The sequence below is a fragment of the Myotis myotis genome, unplaced genomic scaffold, assembly GCF_014108235.1.
Source record: "Myotis myotis isolate mMyoMyo1 unplaced genomic scaffold, mMyoMyo1.p scaffold_m19_p_17, whole genome shotgun sequence".
Classification (NCBI taxonomy): Eukaryota; Metazoa; Chordata; class Mammalia; order Chiroptera; family Vespertilionidae; genus Myotis; species Myotis myotis.
The window spans coordinates 16318740-16337175 of record NW_023416321.1 but is presented as its reverse complement, the minus strand read 5'-3'; the positions used below and the strand labels follow the sequence as shown (position 1 = coordinate 16337175).

The following is an 18436-nucleotide window of genomic DNA, read 5'->3' as shown; positions in this document are numbered from 1 at the left end:
ACACACAGTAATAGTGTACATCCCCACGGCCCTGACTGGGTAGCTCAGTTGGTTAGAGCATCTTCCCAGTACGCCAAGGTTGGGGGTTCAATCCCTGGTCAGGGCACATACAAGGATCAACCGATGAATGCATGAATGGGAGGAATTACAAGTCAATTTCTTTCTCTCTCTCTCTCTCTCTCTCTCTCTCTCTCTCTCTCTCTCTCTCTCAGAAAAGAAAATATTGTACATCCCCACCCATCCTCCCTTGAAATTGGGCATAACCATGTGACCTGCTTTGGCTAATGAATCGTGAGCAGAAGTGACATGCAGCACCTGTGATCCTCCCAGCCCCTCCCCCCCACTGCTCTGGAAACAGACAAAGCCGGGGCGGGGCTGCTCCTTTAGCATAGGTCCTGGTGGGCACAAAGCATGTAGGGCCCCGGTGACCCACAGAGGTCCTGGGACACAAGCAAGAAGTAAGCCCCGTGCCGAAACCGGTTTGGCTCAGTGGATGGAGCGTCGGCCTGCGGACTGAAGGGTCCCAGGTTCGATTCCGGTCAAGGGCATGTACCTGGGTTGCAGGCACATCCCCAGTAGGAGATGTGCAGGAGGCAGCTGATCGATGTTTCTCTCTCATCGATGTTTCTAACTCTCTATCTCTCTCCCTTCCTCTCTGTAAAAAATCAATAAAATATATTTAAAAAAAAAAAAAAAAGAAGTAAGCCCCGTGGTTTCATGCCCCTGAGATGTGGGGACTGCTTGTTACAATAGCCTAACCTCATCCTGACTGATACACCCTCCCCAGCGTTTACATCTGGCTCTTGTGGACAAGAAGGGCTCTTCAGGCCAGCCAGTGTGGCTCAGTGGTTGAGTGTCAACCTATGAACCAGGAGGTTAGGTTCGATTCCCAGTCAGGGCACATGCCCAGGTTGCAGGCTCAGTCTCCGGGGGGGGGGGGGGGGGGGGGGTAGGGTGCGGTGCAGGAGGCAGCTGAACAGTGATTCTCTCTCATCATTGATGTTTCTATCTCTCTCTCCCTCTTCCTTCCTCTCTGAAATCAATAAAAATATTTTTTTTAAATAAAAATAAGAGAGAGCCCTCCAGAAGGATGTTAGCTCCATTTCTGATGTGAACAGCAGGCAAATGAGAGCAGCAGTTGGTGGTGCTAACATGTGAATCTGATTACATACCTCCCCTGCTTCAAAATATTTCCCTGTGGCCCTTATCGCCATCCTCACTTCTGCCAGTTCCAAGCTTCGCACTCTCCACTTCTGCTGTGAGAAACTGTGTCAAGCAGACATCCCCTGCCTCCAGACTCTGGTCCTGTCTGCCTAGAACACGATGTCTCCCACCTCGCCACTCCATGCAGCATCACCATCCTTCACCTGGATGCCTCCTACCCAGCCTCCAAGTTCAATGTGGTTTCCACAGCTCCTTCTGCAAAGTCCTGCCTGTGGCTCTCGTCCCACTGCAGCATCACAATCTTCTGCCTGGCCCGCTAGACCGTGTCCCTATATTCCCTATGCCTAGCCCAGTGCTTGAACCATAAACGCCCACTAAAGGGTTATTTTACCAAAAGGACACAAGGGAGGGAGGGAGGAAGAACAGCCAGGGGGTGACCAGGACCTTTCACTCACCTGTACTGCTCTTTGGCCTGCATAATGACAAAGTCCCACTTGTAGTTGATTTTTTTGTTCAAGAAATCGTAGTTTTCCTAGGGAAGGAAAACGCAGTGAGAACACTGAGGCCCGTGACATATGCCACGTGCAGTGGGCAGAAAGCCCTACGTCGACGAGGGCATGCCCCTGGCTTGGCAACAACGAGGCCCAGTCAACGGGCCTTCGCCCAGCTTTGCAAGCTGCTCATTCAAGGTGTAGCACCAAATTCTCAAAAAGCCTTTTTAAAAATATATGTATCTCAAATCTGATCAGGAAGAAGGGAATACAGTGTGGGGAGGAGCATGGAAACTCAGTACTCAACAACAGAGCATCACAAATCCACAAAGATAAGACCTAAGATTGGTATGATGCTGGCTCTTCTAAAAAACATGTTTGTAATGCATAAAACACAGCAGAATTGTTGCCGTCTGCCCAGAAATCAAGCCTTTAGAGAAATATGACTCCTCAAGCCTAAAACAAAAGTTTATACTATTGCTTTCCCATCACAAACACAAATTCAAACCTGTTCACCAATTAATATGCATTATCATACATATTAATTCAAATCATTTTGGGATAGCAAAGGCTTAAATTACAGCGTGAGAAACTGAAGTTCAACATAGGGAAGAATTCACTTCAGGGAGCTGCTTCTAAATATTCTGATGGAAAATGGTCAGATGATGGGTAGATGGATGGATGGATGGAGGGATGGATGGATGGACAACGGCTAGATGGATGATAGATAAATGGATAAAGGATGGATGGATGGATGGATAGATGATGGACAAATGATGGATGGATGGATGGATGATGAATGGATGATAGATTGAATGGATGATAGATGGATAGATGATGGATGACAAATGGATGAACGGATGGATGGATGAGGATACATATGAAGGTAGCAATGAGGGAAATGGGGGGAAAGAACAACTCAAGACTATATTCCACTCAAGTATAATAGCCTTTACTTGAAAGTATCTCTGTACCTTTTCGTGTTCTTCTAAAACCCCTTTCTTCTTGATATTTCGCTTGGTCAGATAGATGGCTGGGGAAGAAAACAATGACATTTTCCATCATCAGGTTTCAGAACCACATCTGCAGGCTCTCTGGGCATGAGGCTGCTGTGCTCGGCCCGGTGGAGAGAACACAGCAGACCCGCTCTCTTCCTGCAGGAACACTCCCAATACAGGGGTGTACGGATAGAAAGGTCATGATGACAGCAAGACAAATGCCACCAAAATGCAGCAAGAAAACAAGCAACACGTTAAGCACTAACAAAGGCATGAGGAGAGGCAGTTACCATAGTCTGTATCTTCAGCTGGCCACTGCTGGGTTGGCCAGAAATACGGCGTCTACGAAAGAAACCAAGAAACCTCGCTTAGACAGTGGGCTCCGACCCAGGAAGGCCCCAGCCATGTGGTTTAACAGATAAAACGTCCTTAGCCCCCTCCACTTATTTCCGAAGTCCTGATCTGTGAGGATGTGAAGCCAAGCAGCTGTCTCTTCAGATAAGATTAACCCCATATTAATAGCCACGGTCGGGCCAAGACTCACCTGGAATCGGTAGAGGCTGCCATCGGGCTTGAGAATGAGATTCTTGGGGTCCTGCAGGGGGTAAATGTAGCCGTACTTGACGATGAAGTTGCCCAAGTTCTGCGCCTCTGGGGAGAAGCAGCGGAAGCATGGAAGTTAAGAGCAGGGGCCAAAGGCAGAAGCTCACTACCCAGCCCCCACACACAGCACCCCAAACTCCAAAAATGATGCCTCCGTGCTACCAACACATCAATAAAGGAGGGAGGACAGCAGTTCCTGGACTTGGCCGTGGGTGAGTATCAGCTGGGAAACGCGTTAATAGGAGGATCCCCCAGCCAATATTTTGTATGAAACAATTCTGTCCCCCAATTGGATCCTGGTTGTTTTACACATGAAGGCCTTGTCTGTTCAATTAAAATGTCGATTTCTCAGAGCCCCGGGCTAAGCCTCCACGCAGTCTCTGCCTGCAAAGGTTCTCGCGGGCTCCACGCACAGCAAGCCTCGGTCACCCAGGACCAGACGAGCTCTCACCCAGACTGGAGATCCAGAGCCGCTGGACAAGCCACTGCAGAACATCACTTCCTGCAAAACAGAAATGTCAGGCCGTCATCAGAGCCTCCTCACACGCCCGCTGGCCTCCTCCCTGCTCAGCTGTGATCACATCCCTCTTCTGCTCAAAACTTTCAGGGACTCCCTTCCTCCACCCACCCACCCACCCCCACTGTGTGCAGTCCAGACCCTGCAGCCCGTAATTCAGGGCCATCCATGATCTGGCTCTGGCCTGGTTTCCCGCTTACCCTCCCCTACACACTCTCCGTCTTTACCTCTCTTGTGGTCCCTCTTTTCTTACCTCACAATGATTTGTGCACAGACTCAAGTAGAAAGTAAACAGACAAGTCTTAACACTGAAAATAATCAGACCCAAGGCAAGCTGTCCATGGCGCTCTAGGTGGAGCCTGGACACATGGGCTAAATCAGAGCCAGGGATGGGAAGAAAAATAGGGGTGGGCTGAGCTAGGGGGCTGGTTCTCCTATGCCTCCCAGTTTCAGGGGGAAAATTTGAGAGAGCCAGAGACTTCGAACCCTCGTGAAGGTACTTTTATCAAAGCAGGAGGATGGGACAGATTTTAGTAACTCTTTGTAGGGTGAGTTACTACTTTGGACAGTAGAATGTGGGCTCCATTGTTACTCTTGCCCTGAGTCCTGGGAACCGTGCAGAGTGGAGGCTGGTGTGAAAAAACTAGGGGAGGCAGAGAGAGACAGGGTCGGGGGAGAACATGCACCCCTCCCACCCAGCCCCCCAGGATGCAGATGTATCTAAGGGCCGAAGCAAGCCAAGCTCCACCAACAAGTCCAGAACTGCTGCAGGACCTCAGGGAAGCTGTGTGCCTCCTACTCAACCTGGACTCTTGCCCCATGCACAGCTCATGCTCCTTGTAGGAGGAGGGCAGCACCATCGCAGAAGAAAGACAAGCGGTCCTGGTACCGAACACCCCAATGCAGACACCATCTTGCAAACGCCATAGACCTCCCTTTCCAGCAACCCCAGCCGCTTTATAAAGGCCACGCTGGTCCCCGGCCTGCATGGCAGCCGGCCCGCAAAATAGGCCACGAAGGAGCATCAGGGTCGGAGACCCCGCTGCCTGTGTCCTTGTGGCTGGACTGTTGCAAAGGAGACTTCCCTCCTTGGAGATGGCGAAGGGGCACTTCCTTTGGCGCCTCCAGGAAGGGCCCTATGCTCCCCTCCCACACTCTCTGGGCTTAATTACCTGCCCACAGCATGGCTGAGGCTGGGCCACCTGTAACTCTTCCCTCCCCATCCACACCCTGGGGCACAATAGCCAGCCTTTACCTCTGTCGGTGCCCACGTGCCCACCATTATTGCTTTCACTGGATTCTCCTCCGTTACTCTTAGCTTTATTCGTCCCTGGTTGGCTGGGCAAAAGCAAACTTCATTTAAAATTCGAGGGCTGGCTGTTTTTATTTTATATTTTTAGTGATTTCAGAGAGGAAAGGAGAGGGAGAGAGGGAGAGAGATAGAAAATCAATGATCAGAATCATTGAGCAGGTGCCTCCTGCACACCCCCTACTGGAGATCGAGCCTGCAACCCAGGCATATGCCCTCGACTAGAATCGAACCCAGGACCCTTCAGTCCGCAGGCTAATGCTCTATCCACTGAGCCAAACTGGCTAGGGCAGTGATGGCGAACCTTTTGAGCTCGGCGTGTCAGTGTTTTGAAAAACCCTAACTTAACTCTGGTGCCGTGTCACATATAGAAATTTTTTGATATTTGCAACCATAGTAAAACAAAGACTTATATTTTTGATGTTTATTTGATATATTTAAATGCCACTTAACAAAGAAAAATCAACCAAAAAAATGAGTTCGCGTGTCACCTCTGACACGCGTGTCATAGGTTCGCCATCACTGGGCTAGGGCAAGGGGAGGACTGGCTGTTTTAGACTTTCCACCCCAAGTCTCATTGAATGCTACACAGTTTATGCAGAGCGAGAAAGACCCAAATAGACAGCAGACAGATTAGTGCTCTCCACCAAGGAGCCAAGGGTTGTCTCATCCACTTGACTGCTTCCTGAAATAAATCAAATGAGATTACAGGCCACTGGCATCTGTACCACGTGGTCTGTGAGGGCTTCTACATCAGCCATCTTCATCCCCAGAAGTCCTGGGTCACCTGCCATCCGAGGAGATGGATGCCAATTACTCAATTAGCTGTTATTAGTGCTGATCTGCAGCTGCAAGACAAGGCCTTCCCTGTGTCCTGTTCCAACAGCCGCTGGAGTTCACCAGCAGGAGGAGCAAGGGGAAGCATGGCAGGGGGGCACCTCAGCCGGGAACCAGGTGCACCCCGTGTGCGAGGGAGGGGAGCAGTGAGTGCACACTGAGAGGAATAAGAGTGTGGACACTGGAGTCACATCACTGGGCTCAAGTCCAAGCTCGGCCAAGGTAGGAGTCGAGTGACATGGGGACAAGTTGCTGGACCTCTTTGCGTCTCCAGGGCCCCCTCTGCGACATGGGGATGATTGCATCTTTCCCTAAGTGTACAGTGTATATCAACTGACACAGTGTGGGAAATTGTGAGCGATTGCCACTCCTCCAGCGTCCGCTGTGTGCTGGCCACAGGCACGGTACTATCTCCTTTACTAGTAATTCCTGCACTCATTCTCTTAGACAGGAATTGCCACGCCTGCTTCTAAAATGAGAACATTGAGGTTCGGCTACATCGCTAGAAAAGGCACCCAGCGGATTCAATCCCGCGGAGCCTGACTCAATGTCAAGTGCTAGACCAGGGCTGGTTCACTCATTCAATGGACTTGTATTAGATCTCTCCCCTGCCCCACAGCTCTGCTAGGCACTGGGGTTACCCAGATGAGCAAGAGGAGATTCTGCCCCTTGAGGGCTTCCGAATCTAGTGGAGAATTCAGGCCAAAACCAGTGACAACCAGGGTGGGAGAACTGCCACGGCTGCATCTTAACTGCTGCGGGAGGCCAGAGGCACCCTGGAAAGTCTGCCCTTTGATCCCTGCTGTTTGGGTGCCCAGGCTGCCTGGGTTCCTAGCCTTTCCCGAGTCTGGCTCATCCGTTTCCCTGTCTTAGGTGAGCTGCCCTGTCACATTCCAATCAATGCCTCGTTTGCTCCAACTAGCCAGGGTGGGTCTTCTGTTGCTGGCACTCAGGGATCCCTGAGTGGCACATGGCTGGTGGGGGGAGCCCGTCTTCCAGGCCGTCAGACAGGGAATCAGGAGGCTGGTAGCCAGCTTGCCTCTGCAAAGGCGAGGGCACTTGATGAGAAATTAATAGTCAGGTCGTGGGTGGGGCTCGGGGGGCGAGTGAGGGCTCATGGGGAGCTCAGCACAGGGCGAGGCCCCAGCTGGTGCTGCGAGAAGCTGCTTCTGCAGCCAATATGCCTCCGTAGGAAACATGCCCTCCACTGCAACCCAAAGCATAAAGCATATGCCACACATGTATCAAAATGCATTCTTACTTTGGGGTTCAGCTCTTTCTGTCCATATCCTCAAAGGATGCTCTGCACCCCTTTATCCCACACCCAGAGAAAAGACACAGGGGCGCCATCCCCACAGGGTAGTTAAGAAGGGTCTGAATACAAATTAGAAGGTAGGGGAGGGTAGAACAAAGGCCAGTTTTTTTACTGCCAAATAGTTATTTTCTGCTACCTGATTTCATTAGAGCAAACAAGGCAAACAAACAGTCACAGTAAACGTGGTTTTTTTTTAAATGACCCCCTGGTGGAATGGCTTCACAAAGTGACCTTTTGAGTCCTTTTCTCCTTCCTTTCCCACCCCTTCTGCAGAAGGGGCCTGGGGCCCAGCAGTCAGCGAACGTATTCTGGAAAGGGCGCAGTGGTTCTCAACCTTCTGGCCCTTTAAATACGGTTCCTCATGTTGTGACCCAACCATAAAATTATTTTTGTTGCTACTTCATAACTGTAATGTTGCTACTGTTATGAATCGTCATGTAAATATCTGATATGCAGGATGGTCTTAGGCGACCCTTGTGAAAGGGTCGTTCGACCGCCAAAGGGGTCGCGACCCACAGGTTGAGAACCACTGGGCTGGAGGGTAAATATTTTCGGTTTTGTGGGCCGTGATACTGTCTCTCTGCACAGCTATTTACATGGTCGTATAAAAGCAGCCAACGACAATACATAAGTGGGGATGTGGCCGTGTTCCAATAAAACTTTATTTACAAATATAGGCCGCGGGCCAAATGTGACCACAGGCTGTAGTTCGCCAGCACCCCCTGTGTGGTCTGTTCCAGGACAAGACTACGTCACAGGACGGGTTACCTGTCATGGCGTGAGGGATGCTGGTGACCAGGATCTTCTGGTTCTGCATTCGGACCCCCGTCTCCGGGCTCTGCATGTCCTTCACTAGCGCTTCAATCTGCAAGGCAGAAGCGAAGAGTGTGGCTAAGGGGAACCGTGTCAGAGGCTGAGTCGGGCTTTTTGCACGGCACGGAGGGGTCAGGGGACACAAAGATGGGCCCACGGAGCGAACCACGTGGGTGGCCCTGAGTAAGGCCACCAGAACTAGAGGGGCAGCGTGCTCCAGGCGCCGTGCCCGCGCTGTGGGCGTGCCCGGGAGACTCGGCCTGACGTGGAGATGCTGCAGAGACTTTCAGGAGAAGACGGGACTTGACAACAAAGGCTTTTCCTGGACAGAAAGGGGGAGGATGAGCACAGGCACGGGAGGGTGTGAGAGGGACAGAAAGCAAGGGGAGGCGAGGCCGGAGGGACAGGTGGAGGCCCGGTGCAGGGACCTCGAATGCCACGCCCAGCGTGCGGATTTTGTTCAGAGGGGTGGCATGACCTGGCCTGCGTTTTGGAAACGTGGTCTACGGCAGAGGGAGGACACTGGAGCCTGAAGAAGGCTGCCCCCGTGGAGAAAAGCGGGCGATGTCGTCAAAGCTGTCTCTGTAGTCGGGGCAGGACGTGATGGGGCTTCACCGTGACACGTCCACCCCTCGGTCTATTCGCAACTGAGCCGTCACAGTGAGTCCTTTCATCATTTTAGAACATGTCACCCCTGTGCTCCAAACCCTGCCAGGGCCATGTCACCCAGAGCCAATGGCCAAGATTCCCTCTCCGAAGTCGGGGCAGCTGTGCTCAGCTGGACCTGTCCTTGTGGAGGGTCGCACCTGAACACCAACCTGTCCGCTCCCCGCACTAAAAGAGCTCAGTGGCCTACCTCTTCCCCTCGATTTAACCAACCTGGTGGCATCACCCTTATTCTCCTGCTTTTCATAAAATACACTCTCCAGGCATCTGAACACAGCCCTGCACTACAAAGTATGGTTTTGTAATCTCTTAGAATCTAATTAATTGTGTGAAAATGCTTTATAAGGCATGATATGTTATACTGCATAAAGATAAATAAGGACAAAGTCATATACACATAAAGATAGATGCTTTATAAGGAGACATATGTTGGTGGTTGTTGATGGAATCTTTGTAGCATTTGTACAATTCATGCATCTTTGAAACTTTGCATGCAGGGCTGTGTTCAGATGCCTGGGAGTAAAGGCCTAGCTCTACTCACCAATTAAACATATTTATTGATTAAGCACATGTTTATTGAGCATGTACTGCATGCCCAGCACTGTGGAGGATACAACAAAGTGAAAGAGACAGTCCCCATCCTCGGAGAGCTGGGAAGACATCTGTAGGAAAATGGAAATTTAAGATAAACACTAGGGACCTGGGTGACTAAAACGCTCTGCTCAAACCCCTGCTCCAAAGTATACGCTGGATAAATTGCTACATCTCACTGAGACTCACTGCTCTGTCAAACAGAGATTGCAAGTGCCTCGCCATCAGAGGAATGACGTGAAGATTAAATGAGATTGATCACGTAAAGCACTTAGCATCGAGCCATGCACAAAGTCAGCATGTGTTACACGGAAAAGGCAGGCTGAATTTTGCATCAAAAAAATAAGGAGGATACTGACTGGAATGAGAACCAGGAAGAAGAGGAGGCTGAGATGATGAAAAAGCAGTGTGCATGGAGAGAGTAGGGTTTCCCTAGACAGGGAGGGAGGGTTGTGCTCCAAGAGGCGGAGGGGATGGGGGAGTAACAAGGCCCCCGGCTTCTCCACACAGGAAAGTGAGGACATTGAACTGGGAACCTGTGCAGTCCACTGTTGATGCGAATGCAAAATGAAAACAGTATGGCGGTTCCTCCAGAAATTACCCGGAATTGCCATACCACCCAGCAACCCCGCCTCTGGGTATTTATCAGGAAGAACTGACCTCGGGATCTCGCAGAGCTATGAGCACTCCCGTGTTCACTGCAGCATAACTCATGCGGCCAAGATGCGAAAACAACCTGTGTCCCCTGATGGATGGGCAGATACAGGAAACGTGGCACATGCATACCATGGAATACTTCTCAGCCTTTTAAAAAAACAGGAATTCTGCCACATGCGACAACCCGGACGAACCTGGGGGACATTTTGCTGAGTGACATAAGCCAGTCACAGAAAGCCTGCATGCTTCCTCTTATGTGAAGTGTCTAACACGCAAAATAAAAGCATGGAGGGAGGGGATTAGAGAGGGGCTAGGAAAAGGGCATAAAGTTTCAGTTAAGCAACGTGGATGATTGTAGGGATCTGCTCTACAGTATCGTAAAGGTAACAATACTGTTCGTACACTGAAAGTTCCCGTATGAAGGGTTCCACCACAATAAAATAAATGTTAAAAAACAGCATGAGCGCCCTGCCTGGCTGCTCAGTGGTTAGAGCATCGGCCACTTGGGAATTCAATTCCCTGTCAAGGTACCTCGGACCTAGTCCAGGTGCACGCGGGAAGCAACCCAACCATGTGTCTCTCTCAGGTCAATGTTTCTCTCTCTCTCTCCCCTTCCTCCCTTCCTTCTATTCTCTCTAAAAATCAATGGGAAAAAATATCCTCAGGTGAGGATTAAAAAAAGATATAGCATTAGAGCAGTGGTTCTCAACCTTCTGGCCCTTCAAATACAGTTCCTCATGTTGTGACCCAACCATAAAATTATTTTCGCTGCTACTTCATAACTGTAATGCTGCTACTGTTATGAATCGTCATGTAAATATCTGATATGCAGGATGGTCTTAGGCGACCCCTGTGAAAGGGTTGTTCGACCGCCAAAGGGGTCGCGACCCGCAGGTTGAGAACCGCTGCATTAGAGAGAGATGAACCCGGCTGCACTGGAGGGGGGAATCGTGCTGAGGAACCCCGATTTGGACAGATTAGACCTGCCCCCTGCCCCTCGGCCAGCCACTCCTGCAGCTGGAAGGCTCCCACCTCCCCAAGGAGGGAAGGGCGTGGGTCCTGAGTCACTGCTGAGGGCTGAGCGTCCACTTTCAATCTGTTGCTAAACCAGCATCTCGAGAAACAACCAGGATCAAGGGCATGGTCAAGGTCGCCCTGGGCACAGTGCCAGAGGCTCAGCCAGCGAGCAAGACTGGCCGGGGCCCAGGGGGTGCCTGGGGCTCCTCATGCAAGACTGACTGAGGGCTGGCTTCCTCTGGAGGACACTTTCCTGGCTCACAGGCTTGTTCTGGGATGGAAACTTCATTTCCGCTCCATCGGAGCCTCGGTCCTTGGTCGGCCATGTCTAGGCCTGGCAGTATCTCAGGCCACTGGGCCAGCAGAGCGGCCACAGCAGGGAGGGGAGCTAAGAGGTGCCCCAGGAAGGTGTGGGGGGCTGGGAGGTGGCCTCACTCCCCCTGGACATGGCCAGGGGACCCAGGAGCCACAGGTTGCAGGAGTCACTCCTTCCAAGTTCTCAACTAACCATGAGCTGTGGGGTCAAATGCCACTTTGAGATGTGCCTGACTTTGTAGCATGAGGGCCTGCCAGGTGAGATCCCACACTTATTTTAAAATGGGTTTTAGATGAAACAGCAGCATTTCGAGGGAACAGGGGACCCCGATATTGGAGAAGAAGTAGAAACCCGCCCTATGAGTTGGAAACCTGAGTTTCCCTGAGAGAGAAAGTCAGGGAATCTGATCCCTTCTCTTCGCATTAAAAAAAAGTAATAATAAATTAAAACCTAGTTATAAAGAGCTTGAAAATAACCTTCAGAGGAGGAATAATGAGAGCTATTTTTACAGCACAATGCGGGGAGTCAGGTTTCTCTCTGGCAGGTGCATCACCCTCCCCAGAAGGGAAGGGGCACACAGGGACCCCGAAAACGTTCTGCGGGAGCCGGGCCCATTGGGAGGCCAATCAGTTTTCCTCAGGATTCTCCTCGGAGGGTCTCCCCAGCCACCCAGCGAGGAAAGGATAGGACTCCGGCCGGTGGCACCGCCTCTGAGAAACCCTGTTAGGGGTGAACCGCGCCCCCTCCAAACGCATATGTTGAATCCTCACCCCCAGGACCTCGGAATGTGACTCCATTTGGACAGAGGGTCTTTAAGAAGGTGACGGAACCCGGCCGGCGTGGCTCCGTGGTTGAGTGTTGACCTATGTACCAGGAGGTCACGGTTCGGTTCCCGGTCAGGGCACATGCCCAAGTTGCGGGCTCAGTCCCAGTGTAGGGCGTGCAGGAGGCAGCCGGTCAACGATTCTCTCTCATCATTGCCGTTTCTCTCTCTCTCCCTCTCCCTTCCTCTCCGAAATCAATAAAAATATATTTTTTAAATAAACGCGGTAACGGAGCTCAAATGAGGCCGTTAGTGGGGCTCCAACTGCATTACGACCGGTGTCCTTTCCAGAAGAGGAAGTTAGGGCACAGATGCCCGCAGAGGGAAGACCACGCAAGGACACGGGAGAAAGCAGCCGGCCGGCGGCCCAGGGCAGAGGCCGCACACGAAGCCAACCCCTCCAACACCACGATCTCCAGCACTGTGAGCACAAGGTGCCCCTGGTTCCGGCCACCCAGCCGGTGGCACTTGGCCACGGCAGCCCACGCAGGCGAAGGTTTGCTTTGGTCTCTGTGTTGCCAACTTCTGTCTGGCGGGCGGTCCTCTAAGAATGAGGGAGAGGATGGCCATCCCCACCCCCAATGTCAGTGCCCACTCCGAACCAGACTCAGCTCCCGGCGCCTCCCGGGAGCCACGCCGCCTTCCCAGGCAACGCGGAAATGCCACAGAACCAGAACCAGGCTGAGCTGGGCCCCGCCTGACCCCGTGTTGGGGGCCGGGGTGGAGGGGTGTCGGGCCCACGTTGCTTCTCTCAGATGCCAACGTGCTATGGTGTGACTGCCGGCGTGACAGGGAACCCCCACATCACGAAGGAGCAGAAATGATGGCTTTGACGGCCGCCACATCCCACCCTCCACGCCCACGCCCGTGCCTCGCATTAAGGACCTGTCACTCATGCGCAAGATCTGTGGGGCTGGAATTTTCCTTTCAGCCAAGGAAGGCTCCCAGGGGGATGATAATCATCAGTACTTTTCTGTACACAGATGGGGACAGCGACCCAGGACCAGGAAGTGATTTTGCAACAACGCGGAAGGAGCTCCTGCTAATGCGTCTGACCACACGGAGGCCCGCTGACCTCCCGGCCATCTGACCGCCACGTCCGGAAGACCCTCGAAAGCGCATCCCCGCATCGGGGCTCACAGGCTTTCCCCCAAACCTGCTCTTTACACCCTGGTCAAAAGCCCAAGGCGCGTCCTAGGTGACCCCGGCCAGTAACGGCCAACTTCTGTTGACTCTGCTTTTGTGTCTGACGTGTCTCCTCTCTGGCCCCCATCCTGGCTCTCAGGCTCTGCCCACCTGGCACCTGCACTTTGAAATGCATCCTCCAGGTGAAGTGCCACCGACACCTGGGAAGATCACTCTGGGCTGTGGGGCTGGCTGCCTGTGCAGGAATCCTGCCTGTGCCCACAAGATGCCCATAGCATCCCCCTCCCCAGCAGTGACACCCTAAATGTCCCGGGGGCGTTCACCTTAGCTGTGCATTCAAATCACTTGAGAAGCTCTATTGAAAAGACCTATGTTGCCCGGCTGGTGGCTCGGTTGGTTAGAGCATTGTGCCAACATGCCAAGACGGCGGGTTTGATCCCCGGTCAGGGCATATACAAGAATCAACCAATGATTGCATAAACAAGTGGAACAAGTTGATGTTTCTCCCTCTCAAAAAAAAAACAATCAATTAGCCCAGCTGGGGTGGCTCAGTGGTTGAGGGTTGACCTATGAACCAGGAGGTCATGGTTTGATTCCCAGGTTTCAGGCTTGATCCCTACCTAGTAGGGGGCATGTAGAAGGCAGCCAATCAATGATTCTCTCTCATCATTGATGTTTCTATCCCTCTCCCTCCTTCTCCTTTCCTCTCTGAAATCAATAAAAATACTTTTTTTTAAAAAAGCAACTTAAAAAGCCAATGCTTGGGCTCTACCCGACTTAATTACTTAATTACCTCTTAAGTGAACAGAAACTCTAAGGATGGTAACTTGAGAGCAATATTTCTCCAAGTGCAGCCAGGGTAGAGAAGAACTCATACCCTCTCATCAGAATCATCTTCCTAACCTGTAAACCAACTCATTTTATTCATCTCTGATTTTAACACATCAAACAGCTTCTCCCTGAACACGGAGAGCATCAGACTCCTCAGCACAACATTCAAAGCCCCCAGTTCTGGGCCCTTCTCTCCAGCCTTCCTGTCCGTCAGCCTCCTGCCGGACCATCCCAACCCCTGGTGAGTCTGCAAACCATCATGCTATTTCACATGTCCGTGTTTAATAATGCCACTGTGTTCAGGAATAAATGAGATGGTGTATGTAAGGCCCCCGTTGGGGAATACAACATACTTCATGAACCTTCCTTGACTGTTTCTCTGAGAAGTTGATGACAGTTGCACACAGGTCCACATGCCTTTAGCCTGGGTCCTTCAGAAGGCTGGACATCTAGTTCAGCAGGTTCATAGCTAGAGATCCCCTGGCACGGGCTCTTGAGACCTGCTCTGCACACCTTGATTCTATCCTTCCTCCTCCTCTCGAGAGCTATGTGACCTGGTGAGGACCTCAGTAGCAAGGTGGAGGAGGGTGAGGCTGGGGTGGAGGAAGGGGAGGCTGGGTGGAGGAGGGTGAGGCTGGGGTGGAGGAAGGGGAGGCTGGGGTGGAGGAGGGTGAGGCTGGGGTGAAGGAAGGGGAGGCTGGGGTGGAGGAGGGTGAGGCTGGGGTGGAGGAAGGGGAGGCTGGGGTGGAGGAGGGTGAGGCTGGGGTGGAGGAAGGGGAGGCTGGGGTGGAGGAGGGTGAGGCTGGGGTGGAGGAAGGGGAGGCTGGGGTGGAGGAGGGTGAGGCTGGGGTGGAGGAAGGGGAGGCTGGGGTGGAGGAGGGTGAGGCTGGGGTGGAAGTGGTGGAGAGTGGGGGGGTGGAGGGGGAGGCTGGGGTGGAAGAGATGAGAGTGCAATGGTTAGGGGAGAGGCTGGCAACCAGACTCCAGTCAGAAGGCCAAGGTAAAGAGAGGAGGCTCTGCTAGACAGCAGCCATGATGGCAAGAACGTCTGAGATTCAGAAGACACGGAGAGTATCTCCAGACCATTCCTCCCCAAGCCTCCGAGCCTGCCTGTCTGGGGGCGGAAGAGGGCAGTCTTGGGGAACCCTGGAGGATGACCATGGCTTTCAGATAGGGGGTTTGGGTGGTCTCCTCTGCTTTCAGGAACAGGTGTCTGCCATATCGGCTCTCGGGGTCCTTTCTGACAACCTTCTACCTGTTTTGTGGATGAGCCTCACACCTCCACTACCTGGATACAAGCACAAGCTCCTAGAAGTGGGCGGAGGGGTGTGACCAGCGGTCCAGCACGCCCAGCACTGTCCAGGTTACAGCATTGATCGTTCCAGGCAAATCAGGACAGTTGGGCACTGACTACACCCACGTACTCAGCTCCAGGGGCTCAGGGCTCCACTTGTCACCGAGCATTCGGCTAATTCCACTCAACAAGATAAGCCTCAGATGGTGGACACGGTGCCGTGGAAAGCGGCTGTGGACGGAAGGAAGGGTGGACAAGTGACCTAGGGCCTCAGCCCCTGACGATCGCTTCAGACACTGGTTATCTGAAGAGTTCACAACAAAATGAGCCACTGTTTCCAAACACATCGCCCCAGCAAGACGCATTTTACCTCCCCCACAACCACACAACAGCCTGTGTCTGGCCACCTGGCCTGAGAAAGTCTGTGGCCGAAGAGAAAAGGTTCTGACTTCTGCTGCCAGCACAGAGACCGGAGATAAGAAGATACACATGCTCCAATGGGGGGTCTGGGGGTGCTGGGAGTGGGGTGTCCTTTATCCTACAAATATATCATTGCGTGATCGATGCGTACACAGTCACCCCCCCCACACACACACACACACACACACTCACTCACACACTTTACAATACTGTAGTTGGGGATCCAAAAAATAGCCCCCAAAATGTTGATTTAATATCTGGGTGCCTTATAACAAGATCCGGAAACGGCCTTGCAGGTGACAGCCTGGGCTGCACTGCCTCGGGCAGGGCACCCTCCTCTCCTGAGTAACAGGTAGTTCTGAGCCTGCAGCAGACCATCGCCCGGGCTCCCGGTCTCCACTACAGACAGGTTACATGGAAACCTAATGATGACAGTGTTCACACACACACACACACACACACACACACACACACACTGCAAAGAAGTCCTTTCATAGCAGCAGCAGCATTAACGGACCACAAGGGATGCCCTCCGCTCCTGCCCACACGCGCTGAGCCGGTCCAGCATCTCCGCGGACACTTCTCAGAGTTGGGTCCCCGCGCACCCCCCAGGCCCAGGTGGCAGACCAGCTTACCTTCTGGAGAAATGCCATCCTCGGCCTGTACTGCTGGCCTTGGTGCCGGATTGTCATCCTGGACCCTGGATGAATTCAGAACCAGAACACCACAGGGAGAGAAGAGGAGAGGCCCGCAAGTGAGAGGCCAGCGTGCCTCGCACACACCCTGAAGCCCAAGAGGAGGTGGGGGGAGCCGGAGAGCGCGGGGCGGGGGCGGCTGCTGCCTGCAGCGCCCCTTTACTCGCGCTGAGCTCCCGCCCCTGGGGAGCAGCTGGAATCCGCGCCAGCCAATCAGCGAGCCGCGCCGCGGGCTCATTAGCATGCGCTGCGCTTGCGTTCACCTGCCGCCGGGGGGCGGTGTGTGGCTCTGCCGGAACCCAGCAGAGCCTCAGGTGAGACCCGAGTGGGGGGAGGGTCTGTCACGAGATGGGCCTTTCAACTCTGCGACAGGTCCTCCCACTCGGAACAGAGTTATGTGCAGAAGTGAGACAGGGCAACCTTACTAATAAGCGCGGTGGGAAACACAGTTCCTCTCCCAGCTCTGCCGTAGCCAGCTGGGCAACCTTGGGCAAGTTCCTTAAAGTCTCTAGGTCTCAATTTCCTTATCTGAAAAGTAAAAAAGTGAGATCATATCCAGCAGAATGATTGGGTATATCATCGAATGGGGAAGTGTGTAATACAGTGCTTGGCCCTCAAGGAATGTTTAAAAGTGTTTGGGGGGGGGGGGGGTGCAAAATGACCAGTGGAATTGGCGAGATGTTGGTTAATAAAAGAAAGGAAGTGAAGAAGAAAGAGAAGTCCATTGTAGTCCCTGCTACTGGGCCAGCTGACTGGTCTAAGCAAGTTCTATTTCACTGCTCTGGTCCTTGGTGTTTCCATAGCTAGAAAATGAATGGGTGACCCTCCTACGCCATCATCAGAACCCTTCGTGGCTTGTCATACAAAGCGCCTTTTCTGTGTGTACAAGTTGGATGGCTATTGATTGTAGCGGATAAAATGTTTAAGTTGGAAAAGAACAAAGAGGGATTTGCCTCAGGAAGGCACGGTCAACCATGTCCCTGCGCAGTGGTTCTTACCTATATTTTTGGAGGTGCATCCCTATAAGAATCTGCTATGGACACTCTCTCAGGCAACATGGCTGTGTGTGCCTCTTTACAAATCCTCACACATATTTTGAGTCTTTGTTTCTTGTAACCAAAAGGGTCAAACATGTAGTGTGATGTTAAAAGTTAATGACTGTGTCCTGGAGGAAAAAATTATTTATTTACTTCACCTATTCATTTAAACAACGAATGTATTATATGTCAGGCATTGTGCTAGAGTCAGGAATTCACAGCAGTATATGATCCAATTCCTGTCTCGAGGAGCTCACAGGTGAATGAGGCAAATTATAAACAGAATCTATTTATAATGGCGATGCAGTCAACACAGTGCTGGACTTTGTTGCAGGGCACCTTTCCCAGCCAGAGTGGAAGAGAAGATCAGGAAGACTTCCTGGAGGAGGAGTCTTAAAGGAAGATGGAGAGTTAACCAGGTGAAAAGGGATAAATGCAGGTACATCACAGAGAACAGCACAGAATGGGCATGGAGGCAAGATCAGCATGATCAGAAATTCCTTGGACACAACATCCTGTGAGGTTGGGAAGATGGAGATAGGGATCAGACATCAGTTGGCTTTGATAGGGGTGGGGAGGTGGAGAGTTTGGGTCAGGATTACATCGACAGGGGCATAGGGAACTGTCTGAAGTGACAAAGGTTGCATATCTTGATGGGAGTGGTGGTTACAGAGGTAAGTTTGTCAGAACTCATCCAACTGTCTTCTTAAAAAATCTGGGAGCATAACATTGCATGTAAACTACCCTTCAGGGAAAGGATCGGCCCCAAAAGCAAATATTATCTTGCAACATGACAGAGGGACATAGTGCTAAAAGGAAATCCTCCTGTGACTCCGTCAGGTAAATGGACTCCCCATCGTCATCACCATCGTCACTCTAGTCCTCCGCGTCCTCCT

The 18436-nt window shown here is 52.1% G+C and overlaps 1 protein-coding gene across 3 annotated transcripts in view; it reads right to left on the bottom strand.

Annotated features, from left to right (window-relative positions):
• Nucleotides 1–16670, bottom strand: part of RGS9 (regulator of G protein signaling 9) — a 51666-nt gene extending 34996 nt beyond the window's left edge. Inside the window, exons 1-7 of one of the 3 annotated variants that reach the window (XM_036341820.1) lie at nt 16444–16670; nt 8003–8099; nt 3708–3758; nt 3198–3304; nt 2944–2995; nt 2630–2688; nt 1620–1696 (exon numbers count right to left, since the gene is read on the bottom strand). In XM_036341820.1, the coding sequence (XP_036197713.1) occupies nt 1620–1696; nt 2630–2688; nt 2944–2995; nt 3198–3304; nt 3708–3758; nt 8003–8099; nt 16444–16500 (500 nt within the window). In that variant the 5' untranslated portion in view covers nt 16501–16670. The remainder of the gene's footprint in view (nt 1–1619; nt 1697–2629; nt 2689–2943; nt 2996–3197; nt 3305–3707; nt 3759–8002; nt 8100–16443) is intronic. The other 2 variants (XM_036341819.1, XM_036341821.1) reach the window with 2 other exon arrangements.
• Between the last annotated feature and the right edge of the window lie 1766 nt (nt 16671–18436).